Below are 21,964 nucleotides of genomic sequence, written 5' to 3'. Positions count from 1 at the left end.
CAACTTTAAACCTGTAAAGCTATTTTGTGTTTCAATTCTATGAAACACTAAGATGAACTGGAATTCCTCTTTGAAATCAATGTAATTGCCAAAGATTGGCAAGGATGACAACAAATAATTGGAACTTCATGAGATGAGACCAAATGCATATTACAAAGATACTTTCTGGTTGCTTGAGTGACACGCACACAGGAATTATTGTACCTCAAAACTATGACAAAAAGAATTAAAGTAAATGGCAGGATACTCCTGTTTTGCTCACTAACAACTTTAATTTCTTACTATCTATAGGGCTTACTAAATAATAGAGTCATGTGCTACTAATCTGTGTACAATGTCAGAACAACTTTAGCTGCTTTTTCTTCCTAAATTAGGAATAAAATACTAAACATATTTGTTTAAATTCCAAAGAAATCATTTGGTATAAAAAACGACCATACAGCATATAGCTTCTTTCAGCCTGGGCATATTTAACTTTTTGCATTGACTAATACAATATGCATTAAGCACATTTGCTTAGACTTCCACAGTTAAATGGACAATTCACTTTTTATAAGTGGAAAATCATTACAACATCTTCTGGTATTCACTGCAATATCAAATCAATGACTTCTTTCAGTATTTGTGGTGGTCATCTGTAATTCCTTGGGTAATTACCATGAATCTGCTTTTACTTAATACTAAATGGCAATGCTAATATGAAAAGAAAATTAATGCCAGACATACAAACAAAAGTACTGAGTTGTTTCGGGGAAGGAATTTTAATAGAACTCATGAACTGGAATCCACTTCCAAGCTAGAAACCATTTTCATTAATAAAATACTAGAAACTAAGTCACAAGACCAAAAATGAAACCGTTACTTAGGTTTCTGATTCATAATTAAGATCTCACGAACTTCTGCTACTGCTTTTCAGAAAATGGTCATCTTGGCCAGGTGCAGTGGCACATGCCTGTAATCTCAGCACTTCTGGGGGGCCGACGTGGTAGGACAGCTTGAGCTCAGGAGTTGAGACCAGCCTGGGCGACATGGCGAAACCCCATCTCTACAAAAATGCAAAAAAATTAGCAGGGCTTGGTGACACACCTGTAGCCCCAGCTACCCAGAAGGCTGAGGTGGGAGAATCACTTGAAGCTGGGAGGTCAAGGCTGCCGGGAGCCATGATCGCGTCACTGCACTCCAGCCTGAGTGACAGAGTGAGACCTTGTCTCAAAACAAATTTTTTTTCATTTTAAAAAATTAAATTAAAAAAATCTTGACCACATCAAAAAAAGACTGTCAGCTGGGTGCAGTGGTGCATGCCTGTAATCCCAGCACTTTGGGAGGCTGGGGTGGGAGGACTGTTTGAGCCCAGAAGTTCAAGACCGGCTTGGGCAACAAGTTGAAACCCTGTCTCTAAAAAAAATACAGAGCTTAGCCAGTCATGGTGATACATTCCTGTAGTCCCAGCTACTCGGGAGGCTGAAGTGGGAGGATTGCTTGAGCCCAGGAGGTGGAGACTGCAGTGAGTCAAGATTCCACAACTGTACTCTAGCTTGGGCAAAAGAGCCAGACACTGTCTCCAAAAAAAAAAAAAGAAAAGAAAAACACTGTCCTTTAAAAAATTTTTATCATGTACCCAGATAAACAGAAATCACATGGAAATGTATCTCAATTATGAAGCAGCACAATTGGGATAGCTTATTATACATGTGTCTTAAAATAATTTTAGCTGGGCGTGGTGGCTCACGCCTGTAATCCCAGCACTTTGGAAGGCCAAGGCGGGTGGATCACAAGGTCAGGAGATCGAGACCAGCCTGACCAACATGATGAAATCCCATCTCTACTAAAAATACAAAAAATTAGCCGGGCGTGGTGGCGGGTGCCTATAGTGCCAGCTACTCGGGAGGCTGAGGCAGGAAAATGGCATGAACCCGGGAGGCAGAGCTTGCAGTGAGCTGAGATTGTGCTACTGCACTCCAGCCTCGGCGACAGAGCGAGACTCCGTCTCCAAAAAAATAAATAAATAAAAAATTTAAGTCACAAATTTTAGCTTTGGTTATACAATTTATCATAAAGACATGAGAAAATGTGATGAAAGAATCCCTTTGCAGTACTCTAATGAGAACTATGTTACATGTATAGAAGGAAAGGTACAACAGGAATACCTGTTTTTCTATCATTCTGACTGTACTGTAAGAGACCTAAAATAATACTCAGTCTAATACTGTATTTGTCCAGATCTGTATCTTCCTGCCTCCCATGCCTACTTTGAAAACAAATAATGAAATACATCATCACATGAAGCCCACTGATCACAGTTCTTCCCAACCCCAATCTTTCCTAATTCCAACTTAAGTCTCTCTCTGTGATGTTATTCCTTGATATGCCCCACATTTTAAAAGTGATTTAATACCATTTACCCTTCAAATCACCTCCAGGGAAACTTCTGTTACACTGACTTTACTTTGGTCCCTCTTGATCTCCTGAGAATATATTAACCAATGTCAGTATCATTTTGCATTTGCTAATAATCATGTCAATTCAGCATCAGTATTTTGAAACTGGTACAGCCCTGATTCTAATCCTTTTCACTTATCATACTATGAGACAGGGAAGAGTAATGATTTTACATAAGTTTCAGTATCCCAAGCCAAACTGACATTACTTTTCATAGCTTGTGGCATTTCTTCCAGATTATAGGAGACATAGGAAAAACTATTTAAAACACTTGTCCATGTGTCATATCTGGCACACCTGCATTACAATGCCAACTATATTACATACAGAAAATATACTAATATCTTTCTGTGACCTAAATATCTTAAAACTATGAACCTCTTCACTTCACAGTCTCAACTAAGAATTTCCTGAGGGTCACATACTGGTTACATATGGAAACACAAAGAGGAATCCTACAAACATACTGCATAAATGTAATACATGACTATCTTATTGCTATTTACCATTATGATTACTTACATAGATTACAGAAAGTTCTTGGGCAATTTCTATATTTTTATTATGACCTTTAAGATAGTATGTCTTGTTTCTCTTATCAACTTATCACTCACTGATCCATTCCTGTAGTTACTTTTCATTAGAAATAAAATGCAGAGGGCCGGGCGCAGTGGCTCACACCTGTAATCCCAGCACTTTGGGAGGCGCAGGTGGGTGGATCACCTGAGATTGGGAGTTTGAGACCAGCCTGACCAACAGTAGAGACAGTAGAAACCCTGTCTCTACTAAAAAATACAAAAATACAAAAAAAAAGCTGGACGTGGTGGGACATGCCTGTAATCCCAGCTACTCAGGAAGCTGAGGCAGGAGAATCGCTTGAACCCGGGAGGCGGAGATTGAGGTGAACTGAGATGTTGCCATTGCATTCCAGCATGGGCAACAAGAGCGAAACTCCATCTCAAAACAAAAAAAAGAAATAAAATGCAGAGAACACTTGGAACACAAATCATCAGTCCTCTGCAGGTACATACGCAAAAGAACATTTCCTCACCAGCATTCAGCTGCATCACCAATAATAGCTGCGCAACCATAAAATGCTAAGCACTGTATCTTAATGGCACCGTATGGCTAGTTATACATCACTGTACAAACAAAACTTTCTTTAATGAACTTGTAATCCAAAGTGTTGATTATCTTAAGTTATATATTTTCCATTAGTTTGTGTAACACTTCAATCTGTGAACACATATATCTTAATCTGGTAAATGCCAGCAGAAGTAACATCTCATTCAGAAATTGAGGTCAGATTCTTAAAGGAGTAGTTAAAAGTCTTAAAACATTTGTAAAAATAAACACATCAGCTTAGATTACAAAGATTACCAAAGATTTAAAAAAACAACACTTAAAAGGCTAGACAAAAGAATGTCTAAACTAAAACAGTTAACAATATCCTCTATGACACAACGTAATTTATCATTGTTGAGAGCCCCCCTAGAAGCCGTTGGGAGACCAGAAAGAAACAGATCTGGACAAAACCAAACAGAATAAAAACTGGAATTGTATCACCTTTCTTTTTTTTTTTGGAGACAGAGTCTAGCTCTGTCGCCCAGGCTGGAGTGCAGTGGCCAGATCTCAGCTCACTGCAAGCTCTGCCTCCCGGGTTTACCCCATTCTCCTGCCTCAGCCTCCGCCTCCCGGGTTTACGCCATTCTCCTGCCTCAGCCTCCCGAGTAGCTGGGACAACAGACGCCTGCCACCTCGCCCGGCTAGTTTTTTGTATTTTTTAGTAGAGACGGGGTTTCACCGTGTTAGCCAGCATGGTCTCGATCTCCTGACCTCGTGATCCGCCTGTCTCGGCCTCCCAAAGTGCTGGGATTACAGGCTTGAGCCACCGCGCCCGGCCTGTATCACCTTTCTAAAAGCTCCCTTATTCTTCGTCACCTATAAGTTTATCCTCCACATTTGATGACTCAGTTACAGCTATATAAAACGTGTAATTGTCAGCAGCAGACAAAATGGTCATGAGGACAAGTTCAAGAGTCCAAAAGTCAGTATGAATTTAGGCTCTGCGATTTAACAGATGTATGTAATTGGCTAAGTTACCTAATTCTCTGTGCCTCAGCTGAAAACGGCAGTAAAAACAGTACCTACCTCGTAAGAGTTATAGTGAAGACTATATAGTGAAGACACATAAAGCCTGTGGAATAGGACCTGTTCATTATAATAAAGTTACCAATTTAAAAAAGTTAGGTCCCTGATAATGATTAATCTCTACATTCATGAGTGCTTCAAGTGGAATACCACCGTTAACTATAACTTTTCACTATATATACAAAATACCTTTGAAACTTAGGTATTCATGCAGGGTGCGGAGGCTCAAGCCTGTAATCCCAGCACTTTGGGAGGCCGAGGCGGGCGGATCACGAGGTCAGCAGATCAGGACCATCCTGGCTAACATGGTGAAACCCTGTCTTTACTAAAAATAAAAAAAATCAGCCAGGTGTGGTGGCGGGCGCCTGTAGTCCCAGCTACTCGGGAGGGCAAGACAGGAGAATCGCTTGAACCCAGGAGGCGGAGGTTGCAGTGAGCCAAGATCGCGCCACTGCACTCCAGCTTGGGTGACAGAGCAAGACTCGGTCTCAAAAAAAAAAAATAAAAGAAACGTAGGTATTCACAAATAGTAATACTCAAGCCCAACTCCCTGACTCCATAATAATTTCAAGAGACATCAAATTCTCCAAAATTTGCACTTGATAAACTGGTAAAGAGTGAAGCTCTACAGCTTTAAATCATCCTGCCAAATTAAAGGCAAAGAAAATAACAGTCATCTTGAACTTACCAGAGAAGATGAACAGAAAAATTTCCAGTGCTACAAGATCTGTTGAAAGCAACAAGATCTACCCACTGTGTTTGGAAACTTACTATGATTTGTTTTCAAGTATAGTCAGTGGCTTCACCCAAAACCTTTTAAGGAGGCCACGTTTAATTTTGAATAACCTGAAGCTGAAAATGTTTCAGATACATTATTCACAGGAGAATCCTATTACATTACATTCTCTCACCAATAACTCTGAATCAAAAGACATCATTAAGTGAAAGTCAATCTGTATTTTTCCCTTTATTAAAACACACAGAAAAATACCACTTTATTTTTAAGTGAAAGTACTTTAAATGAATGCTATAAATTAACATAATTTATAAAAGTTTTAACATCTTCCAACTGTCTAAAAAGGTTTCCATTCCCAATACCTTATTTACCCAAAATGCTAGGACATCTGAATTTTAAAAACCAACATTTTTGGCTGGGCGCGGTGGCTCACACCTGTAGTCCCAGCACTTTGGGAGGCCGAGGCAGGCGGATCACGAGGTCAGGAGTTCGAGACCACCCTGGCCAAGATGGTGAAACCCCATCTCTACTAAAACTACAAAAATAAGCCGGGTGTGGTGAAGGGCGCCTGTAGTCCCAGCTGCTCGGGAGTCTGAGGCAGAAGAATCGCTTGAACCCGGGAGGCGGAGGTTGCAGTAAGTCGAGATGGTGCCACTGCACTCCAGCCTGGGCGACAGAGTGAGACTCCGTCTCAAAAACAAACAAACAATAAAAAAACCCAACATTTTCCTGGTTGACCCAACTTAACAGGGGTTGGTTCTTTCAACATAGAAGCAGAAAATGAAGTATACGTATCATCTTCAAAGGACTACCATGAAACCAAAATCAGGTTTTGCAATACCCAACTAAAGCATCAGAAGAGAGGGTCATCTTACTTAGAAACTGAGTATTGAAAAAGTAGAGGCTAACCCCCTCAATTTTTTTCAGGAAACAGCATTCACACTCTGCTATCCACAATTTTCAAAATCTTCATTAAAGGCCCCGAAAATCCTGTTTGTTAAGCCTGCTGGAATTCTGTGGTTGACAGTCATCTTTCTTCAAAACTAAATTGTCCATATTATCTATTTTCGATTTTATTAGGTCACCTTGAGATTCTCTCCTCTGAAAAGCATTTGCGGGCTTTACTTATCAATAGGTCTCTATTGGTAATTTAAAAATCAATAAAGCTCATCATACACTTTGCAGCCTACTCATATTTTATGGTGCTTGCTAAAATATACATATATTTCTCAGGGATCAAAAGGCTAATATGAACTGCTTCAAACTTCGGTGAATCTGCATTATATCCTTAGAACACCTTGCGATTCTTCTGTATTGTGCCGCAGCTATACAGCAAGCGCATGATCACAAGGCTTTAACAGCCCCCAGATCCCTTACTGCTGCAGAACTTCTCATAAGCGTTCTATGTACTACATTGTTAACAGCGCTGAGTTAAAATTGTTAAACTGCTTTATCTACTTATTTACCAATCCTATCATCTCAGGGAATTCAAACTCTTTAAACTGCATTCTGAAACACACCTAGAGTGCTTTCCTATTGCTTTGAGTAGGATCTGCAGCCGGATAAAAACTTGAGTTCTGAGATTCATCCCCTGACCCAAATTGCAGTTGCCAGGATATGCGGTAGTAATGCAGAGGTTTTTTTTTGAGACTCTACGGATGTATTTTACCTAGAAATAGCCAATCTCTTCTAAATCCCTTTTAGTCTTCGAGATTTCCGCGGTAACAATTTCAACAGCAAGGTATTTTCAACAGCGAAAAAACGAGTTATTCTAATTTGGCCTTTATTTTTTACTCAATAGAGCTTGCCATCGTAAGAGCATTTTTCCATACCAACATGTGCAATTGAAAAAAGAAAAATCAAGCTTTTGGCACTAGTGATCCCACGCGTGGAAGGCCCATTATCATTACCCTTCTTACAAATCTTTCGAGATAGGATTTGAGGTTAGGCTCACATCGGATCATAGTCCAGTAACTTACTGTTTTCCAAGCCCAATTAACAGCCTAATAACAACAGCCAACACTTATGTCCCGGGAAATCTCAATGTATGACTAACCAATAAGGCGCCTGATAACGAAGGCAACCTTTTCCCAGGTAAGGAAAAGGAAAAGCAGACAATGAAAGCAACTGATTTATTACAGTGAAGAAAGAAAAGAGAAGGACCCCAAAAGGATCCGTGAGAGCAAAATCCCGGGGTTCGGAAGCCTTGGCCTCAGCAACACTCGCCTCCAAGTCCTCCCAGCCCAACCCAACCACCTCTCTGGTCCCCTGGGAGCCAACCCTTTGCCGGCACAGGCCGGGCAGACCCGCAGAGCACAGCCCCCCCGCCACAGCTCCCAGGCCCGGTTCCAAAATCCGACGCCAAACAGGCGGAAGCCGCAAGCCCCGCGGCCTGAGTTTCAGGGGTAAGAGAATGCGGGTGAGAGGAGATGCGGCCTCCCTCAAGCCGGGAGGCCTCTTGAGAAAGCAGAGACGGGAGGAGAGAGCCAGTTCGCAAGTCGGAGCAAAACCTGGAAGGAAAGAGGACTGGGAGCCGGAGATAAAGGAGATTCTGGGCTAGACCAGCGCCTTCCCCGCATCCTCGGCGACGCCCGTGTTTACCTGAAAGTCTCGGTCCTCGTTGAAGCGGGAGAAGCGGTCCGCCATTTTGCCGCCTTCACTCCTCTCAGGACGACGCTCTCCGGTTCGCTCCTTCCCTCCTGCGACACCCGCCCCTCCCCGGTTCCCCGCCTCCTCCCACGCCCACCGGGCGCGCGCAGCCGAGGGAGGGAGCGAGAATGCGCGTCCTGACTGGAGCCCCGCAGCGCAGGCGCCTGCCAGCCCTGGAGGCTGACCCTTCCCTCCAGCCCCTGCTCCGCGCGCGACCCGGAGCGACCCCGGTGGCCGCGCGTGCGCACTCCCGCCCGAGAGCCGCGAAAGCTTCCGGAGGGAAAGGTCAGAAGGGGCACCGTGCGGACGAGTCTGGATGTTGTGCTGTCGCTCACTTCCGGGTATCTTTTCTCACTGTCGCTTCCCCGTGTGCGCAGAAGTCCATCGTCTTTACTAAATTTTTGGAAGCATAATGTTGGGCCGAAAGCGTGACTTTAGAGCCATACTACTTAGTTTCGAATCTCAGCTCACCCTGAGGATTCAACGGTGAACGACTCAGGAATGGTCTCCTCTTGAGGGGATTTCATTCCAGTGGAAGAAGTCACGTAACTCGTAGAATAAATTTTTTAAATATCAACAAGTGCCACAAAAAAGTAAAACTGGCCGCAGTGCTGAGAGGGACAGTCTCTGAAAGAACCTTTGACCAGAGGCACGGCGAGGAGCCCACAGCATTAGGGCATAGGGAACATTAGACCCAAAGGCCCAAAGACTGCAAGGAGCTTGATATCTAGCCATCCTTTGAGAAAAGTATTTCTCAAGGGACCGAAGTTGATCCAAATCGACTAAAACTGTCTGGGCTTCAGTTTCCTTTTTATACAATAAGGAAGCTGGATTCAGTCATCTCTGCCGCTCCTGCCTAGCGCTGACTGTGAGTTAAGATTCAGATTTTTCCATCCCTTCTGAGGACCTCACCCAGCGCTCCAGCACTCTTAGCCAAAATACATAAATACATAGAAGGGTGGCAGGACTTCCTCCTTTTGAAAAGAGTAGTTGACAGAAATCACACAATGGAAAAATGGCTCTTAACCCTGCCCTGAAAGAGTCTAATGGAATGTAATTTTTTGAGAGAGGGTGTGTATTTTCTAGTTGTTACCCTTTGCCTCACCCATGCTTCAGTCTACACTTCCATCTAAGGGGAGGCAGGGCACACAGAATTCAAACACTGTGGGTTTTTTTTTTTTTTTTGAGACGGAGTCTTGCACTGTTGCTGGAGTGCAGTGGCGCCATCTTGGCTCACTGCAACCTCCGCCTCCCAGATTCAAGAGATTCTCCTGCCTCAGCTTCCATAGTAGCTGGAATTACAGGCCTCCTCCACCAAGCCCAGCTTTTTTTTTTTTTTTTTTTTTGAGGCGGAGTCTCACTGTGTTGCCCAGGCTGCAGTGCAGTGCAGTGGTGCGATCTCGGCTCACTGCAAGCTCCGCCTCCCGGGTTCACGCCAGTCTCCTGCCTCAGCCTCCCGAGTAGCTGGGACTACAGGCGCCCGCCACCACGCCCGGCTAAATTTTTGTATTTTTAGTAGAGACGGGGTTTCACCGTGTTAGCCAGGATGGTCTTGATCTCCTGACCTCGGGATCCGCCTGCCTCAGCCTCCCAAAGTGCTGGCATTTAGCCACCGTGCCTGGCCTTTTTTTTTTTTTCTTTTTGTATTTTTGGTGGAGATGGGGTTTCACCATGTTGGCCAGGTTGGTCTCAAACTCCTGACGTTGTGATGTGCCCACCTCAACCTCCCAAAGTGCTGCAATTGGCCGGGTGTGGTGGCTTACGCCTGTAATCCCAGCACATTGGGAGGCCGAGGCAGGCGGATCCGGAGGTCAGGAGGTCAAGACCAGCCTGGCCAACAATGGTGAAACCCTATCTCTACAAAAATACAAAAATTAGCCGGACGTGGTGGCGCGCACCTGTAATCCCAGCTATTTGGGAGGCTGAGACAGGAGAATCTCTTGAACCCAGGAGGCGGAGGTTGCAGTGATCCAAGATCGCACCACTGTACTCTAGCCTGGGTGACAGGGAGAGACTCCGTCTCAAAAAAAAAAAAAAAAAAAGCACAAAGTGCTGCGATTACAGGCGTGAGCCACTGCGCCTGGTTCAAACATTGTAAAGAGACTTTAGGGTAGTGTGAAAGATTGAATCACAGGGATACACACCACTCTGACCTCTCCTCCCTCTCAAAAGCACACTGAAATGAGAGCAAAGGAATAAGAAGTGCATAAAGTCACATGGACAAAGAGATCTGGAGAAGAGACAATGGCAGGCAACAGATGTCAACATTTTGGAGGCCAGAGAGCATAGATAAATGGAAATGACTTGAGTAGAGTGGAGAAAAAGAAGTCATGGAGTAGAAGACAGGAAAGAAGTTGATCAATGCTAAAGTACATCAGAAAGGCTCAGGAAGTGGAAGCCCCTGGTGACACTGATGACTCGATGTCCCTTTTCCCACCTAGGTAGCAAACTGGAGGTTTTCCCTCTGGAAAGGCTGAACTAGAGAGACTGGACTTTATAGGTGAGAAGGAGCAACCATGCTGAAAATAGGTGAAAAGGAGCAACCATGCTGAAAATGGGAGGATGTGGTAAAGCCTCCGTTCTGGTCAGAGAGTCTGACTTCTCTAACAAAAGAACATAGGAACACTCTAGAAAATTGACTAGCTTAGGAAAGAAAAACCTTCCTGTACCAACAATGGGAGTGAGGGTAGGGAGGTGTCTTCCTACATAAAGACCATGTTCCTGCCCAAATACTCCACAGAGAAGTCCATCATTCAGGAAGCCCCATCCACACAGACCTTTCACTCAGCTTTTTAGTGCCTTGTTATAACAGATAGCCAAAGATTATCAGACATTTGGAGGGAACCTGTAACAGGAAAGATAGAAACACCCCCAGCCTGGGCATCATAGTAAGACCCCATCTCTACAAAAGAATTTTAAAACTAGGCGTGGTGGCATGCACCTGTGGTCCCAGCTACTCGGGAGGCTGAGGCAAGAGGATTGCTGCAGCCCAGGCATTGGAGTCTGCAGTGGGTTATGATGTCAGCAACAGCCCCCCTCCCCCCAAATTTCAGAGGAACCAGAGATAATGAATAGAATAAACCATCAAAAGAATTATCTATATCCACAGGGTACAAGGGAACATGTCCCATCAAGGGGCATGGGATGCCAAAAAAGAAAAAAGGATACTGAGTTTAAGAAAGAACTTTTGGCCAGGCACAGTGGCTCACGCCTGTAATCCCAGCACTTTGGGAGGCTGAGGCTGAAGCAGGCAGATTGGCTGAGGTCTGGAGTTCGAGACCAGTCTGGCCAACATGGTGAAACCCCGTCTTTACTAAAAACACAAAAAAATTAGCTGGGCGTGGTGGCATGTGCCTGTAATCCCAGCTACTCGGGAGGCTGAGGAAGGGGAATTGGGTGACAGAGCAAGACTTTATCTCAAAAAAAAAAAAAAGAAAAGAAAGAACTTTTGGGGCTGGGAGCAGTGGCTCAGGCCTATAATCCCAGCACTTTGGGAGGCCAACCCGGGTCTATCACTTGAGGTCAGGAGTTGGAGACCAGCCTGGCCAACATGGTGAAATCCCATCTCTACTAAAAATACAAAAATTATCCAGGCGTGCTGGCAAGTACCTGTAATTGCAGCTACTCGGGAGGCTGAGGCAGGAGAATGATTTGAATCTGGGATGCAGAGGTTGCAGTGAGCTGAGGTCACGTTACTGCACTCCAGCCTGGGTGACAAGAGTGACACTTCATCTGCAAAAAAAAAAAAAAATTAGCCAGACAGGGTGGCACGCGTCTGTAGTCCCAGCTACTCGGGAAATCACACAGAAAATGGAGTAAAAAGACACCCTGGTCTAAACCACCTTTACTTTCTCCTGAATTATTGCAGTAGCTATTACATGTTCTGCTTCTAGCCTGGCAGCATACATGCTACAAAGGAGCTCTGGTGATCTGTTAAGGGTCAATCAGATCACATTTGTTGTTCCCTGATTCAATGCACAGTGACTTTCCACATCACTCACAATATAAAGTTCACCTCGTACCACCCCACCTCTCAGACCTCATCTTTCTCTCTCTGTTTCCCTTCTCTCTGGACATACTGGCCCCTTGGCTGTACCTTGATCCCATCAGGCCTGTTCCTGCCTCAGCCTGCCCCATCTATGGGCTTATGTATTTGCTGTTCTTTCTGCTTATCATTCTTCTTTTTTTTTTTTTTTGAAGGAAAATTTGTATTTTAGTTATTTTTATGTACAGAAAACTCAACAGTGTACATTTAACCCAGCTTAGTGGCAAGTTCTTTAGCCTTTGCCTTTTCGAGCTTGGCGATACGAGCCACAGACTTGGGACCCAGGACGTTGCCGCCCCAGTGACGGCAGATCTCATCGTATCTGTCGTTGTAATTGGTCCTGATAGCTTCCACCAACTTAGCCAAAGCGCCTTTGTCTTCCGAGTTCACCTGTGTGAAGGCGACAGTGGGGCAGGTCTTCCTGTGGACTAGACGACCCAGTCTGGCCTTCCCCTTGATAATGCAGTAAGGGACCCCCATTTTACGACACAGGGCAGGCAAGAAGACAACCAGCTCGATGGGATCCACGTCATGTGCAATCACCACCAGCTGAGCTTTCTTGTTCTCCACCAAGGTGGTGACGGTGTTAACTCCTAGAACACACTACCACTTCGTGAGCAACCGTAGGGCCTGCTCCCGTCACAAGCTGCTGGGCTCAGCTGTTGACTCAGTGTTAAAAAGCTCGGTTTTACTCTTCACAGTAATTTCAGGTGAAGAAATTCTACATCACTGCAATGCTTATCATTCTTCTATATCTCCTTGGCTTGCCCCTTTGTCTTCTAGTCTTTATTCAAAAAGTACTTTGGTTTTTTTTTTTTTTTATGAAATGGAGTTTCACTCTGTTGCCCAGGCTGGAGTGCAGTGGCGCAATCTCGGCTCACTGCAACCTCCACCTCCTGGATTCAAGCAGTTCTCTGCCTCAGCCTCTTGAGTACCTGAGATTACAGGTGCCCACCACCATGCCTGGCTAACTTTTGTATTTTTAGTAGAGACAGGGTTTCACCATGTTGGCCAGGCTGGTCTCCAACTCCTGACCTCAAGTGATCCACCTGCCTCGGCCTCCCAAGGTGCTGGGATTACAGCTATAAGCCACCGTGCCCGGCAACAAGTTATTTCTTTTTTTTCTTTTTCTTTTGAGATGGAGTTTCGCTCTTGTTGCCCAGGCTGGAGTGCAGTGGTGTGATCTCGGCTCACTGCAACCTCCATCTCCCGGGTTCAAGCAATTATCCTGCCTGAGCCTCCCAAGTAGCTGGAATTATAGGCGAGCACCACTACGCCAGCCTAGTTTTTGTGCTTTTAGTGGAGATGGGGTTTCGCCATCTTGGCCAGGCTGGTCTCGAACTCCTGACCTCAGATGATCCACCCACCTCGGCCTCCCAAAGTGCTGGGATTACAGGCATGAGCCACCACGCCAAGCCCAAAAGTACTTACCACTTTCTAGTATGTAATATAAACTCTATGAGGTCAGAGATTTTTCTTAGTTTTGTTTTTCTATCTCCCCAGCACCTAGACTAATGACTGGCACATAGTAGGCACTAAATATTCACTGAATGGATGAGGTGGAAAACGGGAAAGAATGAATAAGAAAATGTCAGCATCAGCCGGGTATGGTGGCTCACGCCTGTAATCCCAAGACTTTGGGAGGCCGAGGCGGGCGGATCACAATGTCAGGAGATCAAGACCGTCCTGGCTAACATGGTGAAACCCCGTCTCTACTAAAAATATGAGGGCGAGGGGAGAGGGAAGGGATGGTATTGGGAGTTATACCTGATGTAAATGATGAGTTGATGGGTGCTGACGAGTTGATGGGTGCAGCACACCAACATGGCACAAGTATACATATGTAACAAACCTGCATGTTGTGCACGTGTACCCTAGAACTTAAAGTACAATAAAAAAAAAAAAAAAACGAAAAAATTAGCCAGGCATAGTGGCAAGCGCCTGTAGTCCCAGCTACTCCGGAGGCTGAGGCAGGAGAATGGTGTAAACCCGGGAGGCGGAGCTTGCAGTGAGCCGAGATCGCGCCACTGTGCTCCAGCCTGGGCGACAAAGCAAGACTCCGTCTCAAAAAAAAAAAAAAAAAAATAACATGTCAGCATCAATTCAATATCTGAATGGTAGGGCTTACAGAAATAACAAGGGAAAATGGAAGAAAAGCGTATTAAAAAGCTGGGCATGGTGGCCGGTGCCTGGAATCCCAGCACTTTGGGAGGCTAAGGCAGGTGGATCACCTGAGGTCAGGAGCTGGAGACCAGCCTGGCCAACATGGCAAAACCCTGTCTACTAAAAATACAAAAATTAGCTGGGCGTGGTGGCAGATGCCTGTAATCCCACCTACTAGGGGGGCTGGGACAGGAGGATTGCTTGAACCTGGGAGGCAGAGGTTGCCATGAGCAGAGATTGTGCCATTGCACTGCAGCCTGAGCAACAGAGCGAGACTCCATCTCAAAATAAATAAATAAACAAAATAAAATAAATGGGCATGGTGGAGCATGCCTGTATCCCAGCTACTGGGGAGACTGAAGGAGGAGGATAGCTTAAGCCTAGGAGTTTGAGACTGTAGTGTGAGATGATCATGCCTGTGAATAGCCACTGCACTCCAGTTTGGGCAACATAGTGAGACCCTATCCCTTAAAAACAAATATATATTGAGTGTTATGGTTGAGGTGCTACAGAAGACACAAAGATGAAGAGGAAAAGACATTGCCATCAGGTAAACCTGGATTTCAAACTCAACATCTGTCACAAAAAGCACCTGTCAGCTAGGTGCAGTGGCTCACACCTCTAATCCCAGCACTTCGGGAGACTGAGGCCGGAGGATCACTTGAGCCCAGGAGTTCGAAGTTGCAGTAAGCTATGATCCCACCATAGCACTCCTCCAGCCTGGGAGACAGAGCAAGACCCTGTCTCTAAAGAAAAAAGAAAATCAAGACCAATGTGGGCAACATAGTAAGACCCTGTCTCTAAAAAAAATAAAATAAATTAGCCGGGTGTAGTGGCATGCACCTGTAGTCCCAGCTATTTGAGAGACTGAAGTGGGAGGATCATTTGAGCCTGGGAGGTTGAGGCTAGGAGAATGACTAGATTCAGTTGAAACATTTTGCAAGAATACTAATTAGGTGGTGCTGTGTTCTTCTTAGAGCACAACATGAGGAGGCACATGGTATCAACTGTCCTCATTATTAGTGATGTCGAGTTTCATTTATTGGTTACTGTCTTGTCAGCCAGACTGCTCCCTTGTAAAAGATGATACTTTGAGACCATGTGAATATCTTATTTTTCAACGGTTTTTATGGAGTTTTGATTGTTTTATTTATTTACTGTTTTTGAGATGGAGTCTCACTCTGTCTCCCAGGCTAGAGTGCAGTGGTGTAATCTCGGCTCACTGCAACCTCCGCCTCCCAGGTTCAAGCGATTCTCCTGCTTCAGCCTCCCGAGTAGGTGGGACTACAGGCATGCGTCACCATGCCCAGCTAATTTTATGGTATTTTTGGTATTTTTAGTAGAGACATGTTGGTCAGGCTGCTCTCGAACTCCTGATCTCAAATGATCTGCCTTTCTTGGCCTCCCAAAATGCTGGGATTACAGTCGTGAGCCACCATACCCCGTCAATTACTTGTTTTAAAGACAGGGTTTCACTCTGTTGCCCAGGCTAGAGTGCAGTGGCACCATCATAGTTCACTGTAGCCTTGAACTCCTGGTCTCAGGCAATCCTCCCACTTCAGCCTCCCAAGTAACTAGGATTATAGGTGCCTGCCACCATGCAAAGCCAATTTTTATTTATTTATTTTTTATTTTTCTATTCACAAAGAAAAAGCTCCAGTCCATCTTTTAATTTTTTTGAAAAATTCCTGACATTACAGAACTAAACTGAAATGTATTAATATTCCACTCTTACATTTCCATGACAAACAGAAAAATTCATGAGCCAAAAAAACAAAACAAAAAACCAACAACAACAGAAAGAAAAAACAAGAAGAAGCTTATAAAACTAAATATGGATCTCAGTATCAACAGCTGAACAGAGAAAGGAATTAAAATGCTTTAATTAAAAATTCACGAGTGGATGATAAAATATGTAGAAACTGAAAATTTACAAACTATTTAAAACCTGGAATCGCTGACTGTTCAGAAACTACACAGATGGATCATGGGTGGTGGTGAACAGCAGAAAGGGATTATGGATGAATCTGCATTGTTCTAGCTGCTCCCCATGCCACCCGTCTCCGAGGAAAGCCTGACATTGATTAGATATTGAGCCAGGCTAATGCTGGCAGCAGATCCAGTGATGGTAACCTGCCTATCAGTAGATCCTTCCACTGGGTTCGCAATTTTGATCTGCGCCCCAGACATCTGACGAATCTCATTGATTTTGGCACCTTGACGCCCAGTTATGCAGCCAATCAAATCGTTTGGAATGGTGAGTTCATGAGAAGTTGTCTGCGCAGATGTATCCAAACCTGCACTGAATCCGGTGTTGCCATGCGTCATGGGGAAAATGAAACTGTTGCATTGCCAACTGGTGCAGCTTGGTCAAATCTGGCTGTGGAATGGCATACTGTCCTTGAATGGTATAGGCCTCTAGAGGTGGTCCCTCCAGGTCAGGGTTGAGACACATGGACGGGGTGGTGTGAGGAAAGCTCGCACTGTCGCTGCCTGTGCTGTACCTGTCCTGACCACCTGCAAAGATGACCGGAGAGCTGGACGGCTTGGGCCCATACGGGATGGTCACACCCTTTGGCGGGGACTCCAACATGACCACGCAGATCTATTTGACACACTCAATGATGGATTGTGGAATGCCAGCAATAGTGATGGCCTGCTCAGTTGAGTTGGGTAGCATATCCCCCGCCACCTGGACCTGAGCCCCTGTACTCTCTCGTATTTCCTTGATCTTGCAACCACGTTTTCCAATGAGAGAGCCTCACTGACTAGCAGGGACCACCAGCCTCAGGGTGACTGGGGGTCTACTGGCAGCTGTACTATTGGTCATAGAGCTGCTTATGTCCTCTTCCAGTTTGTCAATGATCATAGCAAAGGCTTTGAAGATGGCATTAGTGGGTCCAGCCAAAGTGATAATTCTCTCAGGACAATTCCCTTCTGAGATGTTGATAACGTGCACCCCTCTCCTCGCGCATCTTCTTAACTGATTCTCCTTTCTTTCCAATGATACTGCCAACTTCCTTTCCATGCATAAGTAGCCGGATGGTGAGAGTGACATTTAATCCACCTTCAATCACACCGGTGTCCATGTCGAGCAGTGTTCTGGGGTGCTGGACTTTGAGTGGTCAAGTCTTTGGTCACTGGTAGGGGGTGAAAACCAAAAACTGCAAGCGTGAGGCGACTGAGGGGAAAAGGGGAGCGGGCGGGAAGCGGAAGGGCGGGGAGGCCGGGGGCAGAACAATAGGGGCGGGCGGGAAGGTGGGGGGCCCCCCGGACGGGCAGAGGAGGGAGTGGGGGGTGGAGGAGGAGGAGGAGGAGGAAAGGGGAAAGAGACCCCAGGGCTGGTGGAGGGCAGAGGGGGAGAGGGCGCAGGCTGCGGCTGCTCCGGCTGCTGCCTTTGCTGGTCTGGGCTTTTATTTTTATTTTTTGTAGAGACAGGGTCTCACTAGGTTGCCTGGGCTGGTCTCAAACTCCTAGATTCAAGTGATCCTCCTGCCTTGAACTCCCAATGTTCTGGGATTACGAAGGTTTTATTATCCACTGATAGTCCTTGCCTGAATTGTTGATTACAAACAATGGTTACAAAATCATGATTCTTTAATTCTATTATTTCTTCTACAATTATTAGTAGGAATGCTATAAAGAAGAACTTTCTCTCCTTGCCGCCTACCATTTTAGAATATCACTGTGGATTCGTAGATTTTTTTTCCTGATTTTATAATCCATTGTTGTTGTTGTTTTGCTTTGTTTGATGTAGTCTCACTCTGTCACCCAGGCTGGAGTGCAGTGGTGCGATCTTGGCTCACTGAAACCTTTGTCTCACTGAAACCTCTGCCTCCTGGGTTCTAATGATTCTCCTGCCTCAGCCTCCTGAGTAGCTGGGATTACAGGCATGCGCCACCATGCCTGGCTAATTTTTGTATTTTTAGTAGAGACAGGGTTTCCCCATGCTGGCCAGGCTGGCCCAGAACTCCTAAACTCAAATGATCCACCCACCTCGGCTTCCCAAAGTGCTGGGATTACAGGCGTGAGCCACTGCACCCGGCCAGGAGCATTTTTCAAAGGAAAAAAAAAAAAAAATTCACCACTGGCCATACAGGACACCCTGTGGTAGGTAGCCAATATGCTAGACTGGTGTCTTGGAGTACATTCTTTAGCACATTCCTTCCTTTATTCATCAAATTTTATCATGTGCCTAGTCCGAATCAGCCCTGCTCTAAATGCTGAAGACGCCAGAGGTGAGCCTGGTGGGAAAGGTTCTTGTTCTCATGGAGTTTGTGTTCTGGCTGGGGGAGCAGGTAAGGAGACAGACAATATATGAGTAAATAAATGAGATCATTTCAAGCAGGGTGAGGTGCTAAGAAGATAGCATGGGGTGATGTGACACAGAGGAACTGTATGAGGCTGCTTTAAATTAAGCAGCGGTCAGGAGAGACCTCTGGACCAGGTGACATTTGAGCCAAGAGCTCGATGTTATAAACTGGGGCACAGTGTTCCAGACAGAGGTGGGGCCCAGGCCAGGTGAGAGGCAGAGCCACTTGTACAGGCTCCACACTCAGAAGAGCCCCTCGCTTGGTTTCATGCTCTGGCACAGACATCTAGAAATTCTTAGTTTTTTTTTTTTTTTTTTTTTTTTTTGAGACAGAGTCTCGCTCTGTTGCTCAGGGTGGAGTACAGTGGTGTGATCTTGGCTCATTGTAACCTCTGCCTCCTGAGTTCAAGCAATTCTCCCACCTCAGCTTCCCAAGTAGCTGGGACTACAGGCACACACTGCCACATCCGGCTAATTTTCGTATTTTTAGTAGAGATGGAGTTTCACCATGTTGGCCAACCTGGTCTCAAACTCCTAACCTCAAGTGATCCACCCACCTCGGCATTCCAGTGCTGGGACTTGCAGGTGTGAGCCCCCGTGCCCACCATAATTCTTTTTTTTTTTTTTTTTGAGACGGAGTCTTGCTCTGCCACCCAGGCTGGAGTGCAGTGGCCGGATCTCAGCTCACTGCAAGCTTCGCCTCCCGGGTTTACGCCATTCTCCTGCCTCAGCCTCCCGAGTAGCTGGGACTACAGGCGCCCGCCTCGTCGCCCGGCTAGTTTTTTTGTATTTTTTTAAGTAGAGACGGGGTTTCACCGTGTTAGCCAGGATGGTCTCGATCTCCTGACCTCATGATCCGCCCGTCTCGGCCTCCCAAAGTGCTGGGATTACAGGCTTGAGCCACCGCGCCCGGCCCATAATTCTTTTTTTTTTTTTTTTTTTTTTGAGACGGAGTCTAGCTCTGTCGCCCAGGCTGGAGTGCAGTGGCGCGATCTCGGCTCACTGCAAGCTCCGCCTCCTGGGTTTACGCCATTCTCCTGCCTCAGCCTCCCGAGTAGCTGGGACTACAGGCGCCCGCCATCTCGCCCGGCTAGTTTTTTGTATTTTTTTAGTAGAGACGGGGTTTCGCCGTGTAGACCAGGATGGTCTCGATCTCCTGACCTCGTGATCCACCCGTCTCGGCCTCCCAAAGTGCTGGGATTACAGGCTTGAGCCAACGCGCCCGGCCCATAATTCTTAATAATTTTTGATGGAGGGTCCCACAACTTCTTTTTCACTGGGCCCCACATATTACGTTGCCAGTCCTGGTTAGAGGCACAGCAAGAAGGGGCAGGGGGAGAATTTCTTTTTTTTTTTTTTTTTTTGAGACGGAGTCTTGCTCTGTCGCCCGGTCTGGAGTGCAGTGGCCGGATCTCAGCTCACTGCAAGCTCCGCCTCCTGGGTTTATGCCATTCTCCTGCCTCAGCCTCCGGAGTAGCTGGGACTACAGGCGCCCGCCACCTCGCCCGGCTAGTTTTTTTTTTTGTATTTTTAGTAGAGACGAGGTTTCACCGTGTTAGCCAGGATGGTCTCGATCTCCTGACCTCGTGATCCGCCCATCTCGGCCTCCCAAAGTGCTGGGATTACAGGCTTGAGCCACCACGCCCGGCCAAGGGGAGAATTTCTTGAGGTGAAGTGGAAAGGGAGGCAGGGGCCAGCTCACTGAGGAGGGCCTTGAAGTAACCATAAGGAGTTAGAGCTAGCCAGGCCCAGTGGCTCACACCTGTAATCCCAGCACTTTTGGAGGCTGAGGCGGGTGGATCACTTGAGGTTAGGAGTTCAAGACCAGCCTGGCCAACATGGTGAAACTTTATCTCTACTAAAAATAAAAAAAAATTAGCTGGGTGTGGTGGTGCGTGCCTGTAATCCCAACTACTTGGGAGGCTGAGGCAGGAAAATCACTTGAACCCAGGAGGTGGAGGTTGTAGTGAGCCAAGATCATGCCACTGTACTCCGGTCTGGATGACAGAGCAAGACTCCATCTCAAAAAAAAAAAAAAAAAAAAAAAAGAGAGCTTTGACAGATTTATAGAAAAGAAGCAATTTGATCTTATTTACATTTTCAAGAGACTCACCACTGCCTGTGTGTGGAGTATGGAGTGTAAGGTGGCAAGAATGGAAGTGGGGAGACCAGAGAAGATTCTGTTACGGTAATTTCCATGAGACGTGATGGAAGGTGGCAACATAAATAGAAGGGAAGTTTAAAGTATATTTTGCAGACAACTTGGCAAGAAGATAATGGATTAGATGTTGAGAATGAGGAAAAGGGTAGAATTAAGAATGACTTCCAGGTTCCAGGTGTGAGGAACCAGGCTGGATTTGGAGTCATTTACTGAGATTGGTAAGGTTGAGTGGGTGGTGGAAAAATTTGATAGGGTTTCAGGAATTGCATTTTGGCCAGGCATGGTGGCTCACACCTTTAATCCCAGCACTTTGGGATGCTGAGGCAAGGGTCGCCTGAGGCCAGGAGTTCAAGACCAGCCTGGGCAAAATGTTGAGACCCTCCTCTCTACAAAAAAATTTAAAAAGTTAACTGGGTATGGTGGCTCACAACTGTAATCCCAGCACTTTGGGAAAGCAAGGCAGGAGAGTTGCTTTTTGTGGAGACGCTGGCTCTACATCTAGCTCACTCCTGCCCTGAATTCCTGTGCTCAAGTGATCCTCCTGCCTCAGCCTATCTAGTAACTGGGACTATAATTGTGTGCCAACATGCTCGGCTAATTTTTTTTTTTTTTTTTTTTTGAGACAGGATCTCACTGTCTCAAAAATTGTCTCAAGCAATGTGATCTAGAGCAGGGCTGATTCAGACTAGGCACATGATAAATATTTGACAAGTAAAAGAAGGAATGTGCTAAAGAACATCCTCTAAGACAGTTTAGCAGACTGGCTACCCACCATGGGGGGTCCTGCCTGGCCAGTGGTGAATTTTTTTGTCCTTTAAAAATTAGTTGGATAAGGTGGCATGCACCCCATTGGTTTCAGCTACTGAGGAGGCTGAGATAGGAGAATCACTTCAGACCAGGAGGTCGAGGCTGCAGTGAACCATGTTCAAGCCATTGCCCTCCAGCCTGGGTAACAGAGTGAGATCCTATCTCAAAAAAAAATTAGGCTGGGTGCGGTGGCTCACGCCTGTAATCTCAGCATTTTGGGATGATGAGGCAGGCAGATCATGAGGTCAGGAGATCGAGACCAGCTTGGCTAACACAGTGAAACCTCGTCTCTACTAAAAATACAAAAATTTAGCTGGATGTGGAGGCACATGCCTGTAGTCCTAGCTACTCGGGAGGCTGAGGCAGGAGAATCGCTTGAACCTGGGAGGTGGAGGTTGCAGTGAGCCAAGATCGTGCCACTGCACTCCAGCCTGGGAGACAGAGTGAGACTCCATCTCAAAAAAAAAAAAAAAAAAAAAAATTAGCCAGGCATGGGGGCAC

The 21,964-nt window shown here is 45.8% G+C and overlaps 2 protein-coding genes, 1 non-coding gene and 1 pseudogene across 7 annotated transcripts in view; all 4 read right to left on the bottom strand.

Annotated features, from left to right (window-relative positions):
- Positions 1–8,202, bottom strand: part of GPATCH8 (G-patch domain containing 8) — a 116,314-nt gene extending 108,112 nt beyond the window's left edge. For 2 of the 4 annotated variants that reach the window (XM_033182742.1, XM_033182744.1), the window contains exon 1: positions 7,928–8,008. Coding sequence is in view for 1 of the 4 variants with exons in the window: in XM_033182741.1 (XP_033038632.1) it covers positions 7,928–7,972 (45 nt within the window). In the remaining 3 variants the exon portion in view is untranslated. Of the gene's footprint in view, positions 1–7,927 lie in introns of all 4 variants that reach the window. The other 2 variants (XM_033182741.1, XM_033182746.1) reach the window with 2 other exon arrangements.
- Positions 8,203–12,173: 3,971 nt separating this feature from the next.
- LOC117066579 (60S ribosomal protein L7a-like) lies at positions 12,174–12,765 on the bottom strand. Its single transcript, XM_033181953.1, has 2 exons — positions 12,751–12,765; positions 12,174–12,623 (listed from the first exon to the last, which is right to left on the bottom strand). The coding sequence occupies exons 1-2, from the start codon at positions 12,763–12,765 to the stop codon at positions 12,228–12,230; spliced, it is 411 nt and encodes a 136-aa protein (XP_033037844.1). The 3' UTR covers positions 12,174–12,227.
- On the bottom strand, positions 12,682–12,755 carry LOC117068064. The gene has a single exon (XR_004430934.1). It is a non-coding gene; the product is annotated as a small nucleolar RNA SNORD36 (small nucleolar RNA).
- A 3,049-nt stretch (positions 12,766–15,814) lies between the features above and the next one.
- On the bottom strand, positions 15,815–17,519 carry LOC117066879 (annotated as a pseudogene). Its single transcript, XR_004430532.1, has one exon. The product of XR_004430532.1 is annotated as a poly(rC)-binding protein 2-like (transcript).
- Between the last annotated feature and the right edge of the window lie 4,445 nt (positions 17,520–21,964).

This window comes from Trachypithecus francoisi, unplaced genomic scaffold (assembly GCF_009764315.1).
Source record: "Trachypithecus francoisi isolate TF-2019V2 unplaced genomic scaffold, Tfra_2.0 Lachesis_group20, whole genome shotgun sequence".
NCBI lineage: Eukaryota > Metazoa > Chordata > Mammalia > Primates > Cercopithecidae > Trachypithecus > Trachypithecus francoisi.
This window is presented reverse-complemented; position numbering and strand designations above follow the sequence as displayed.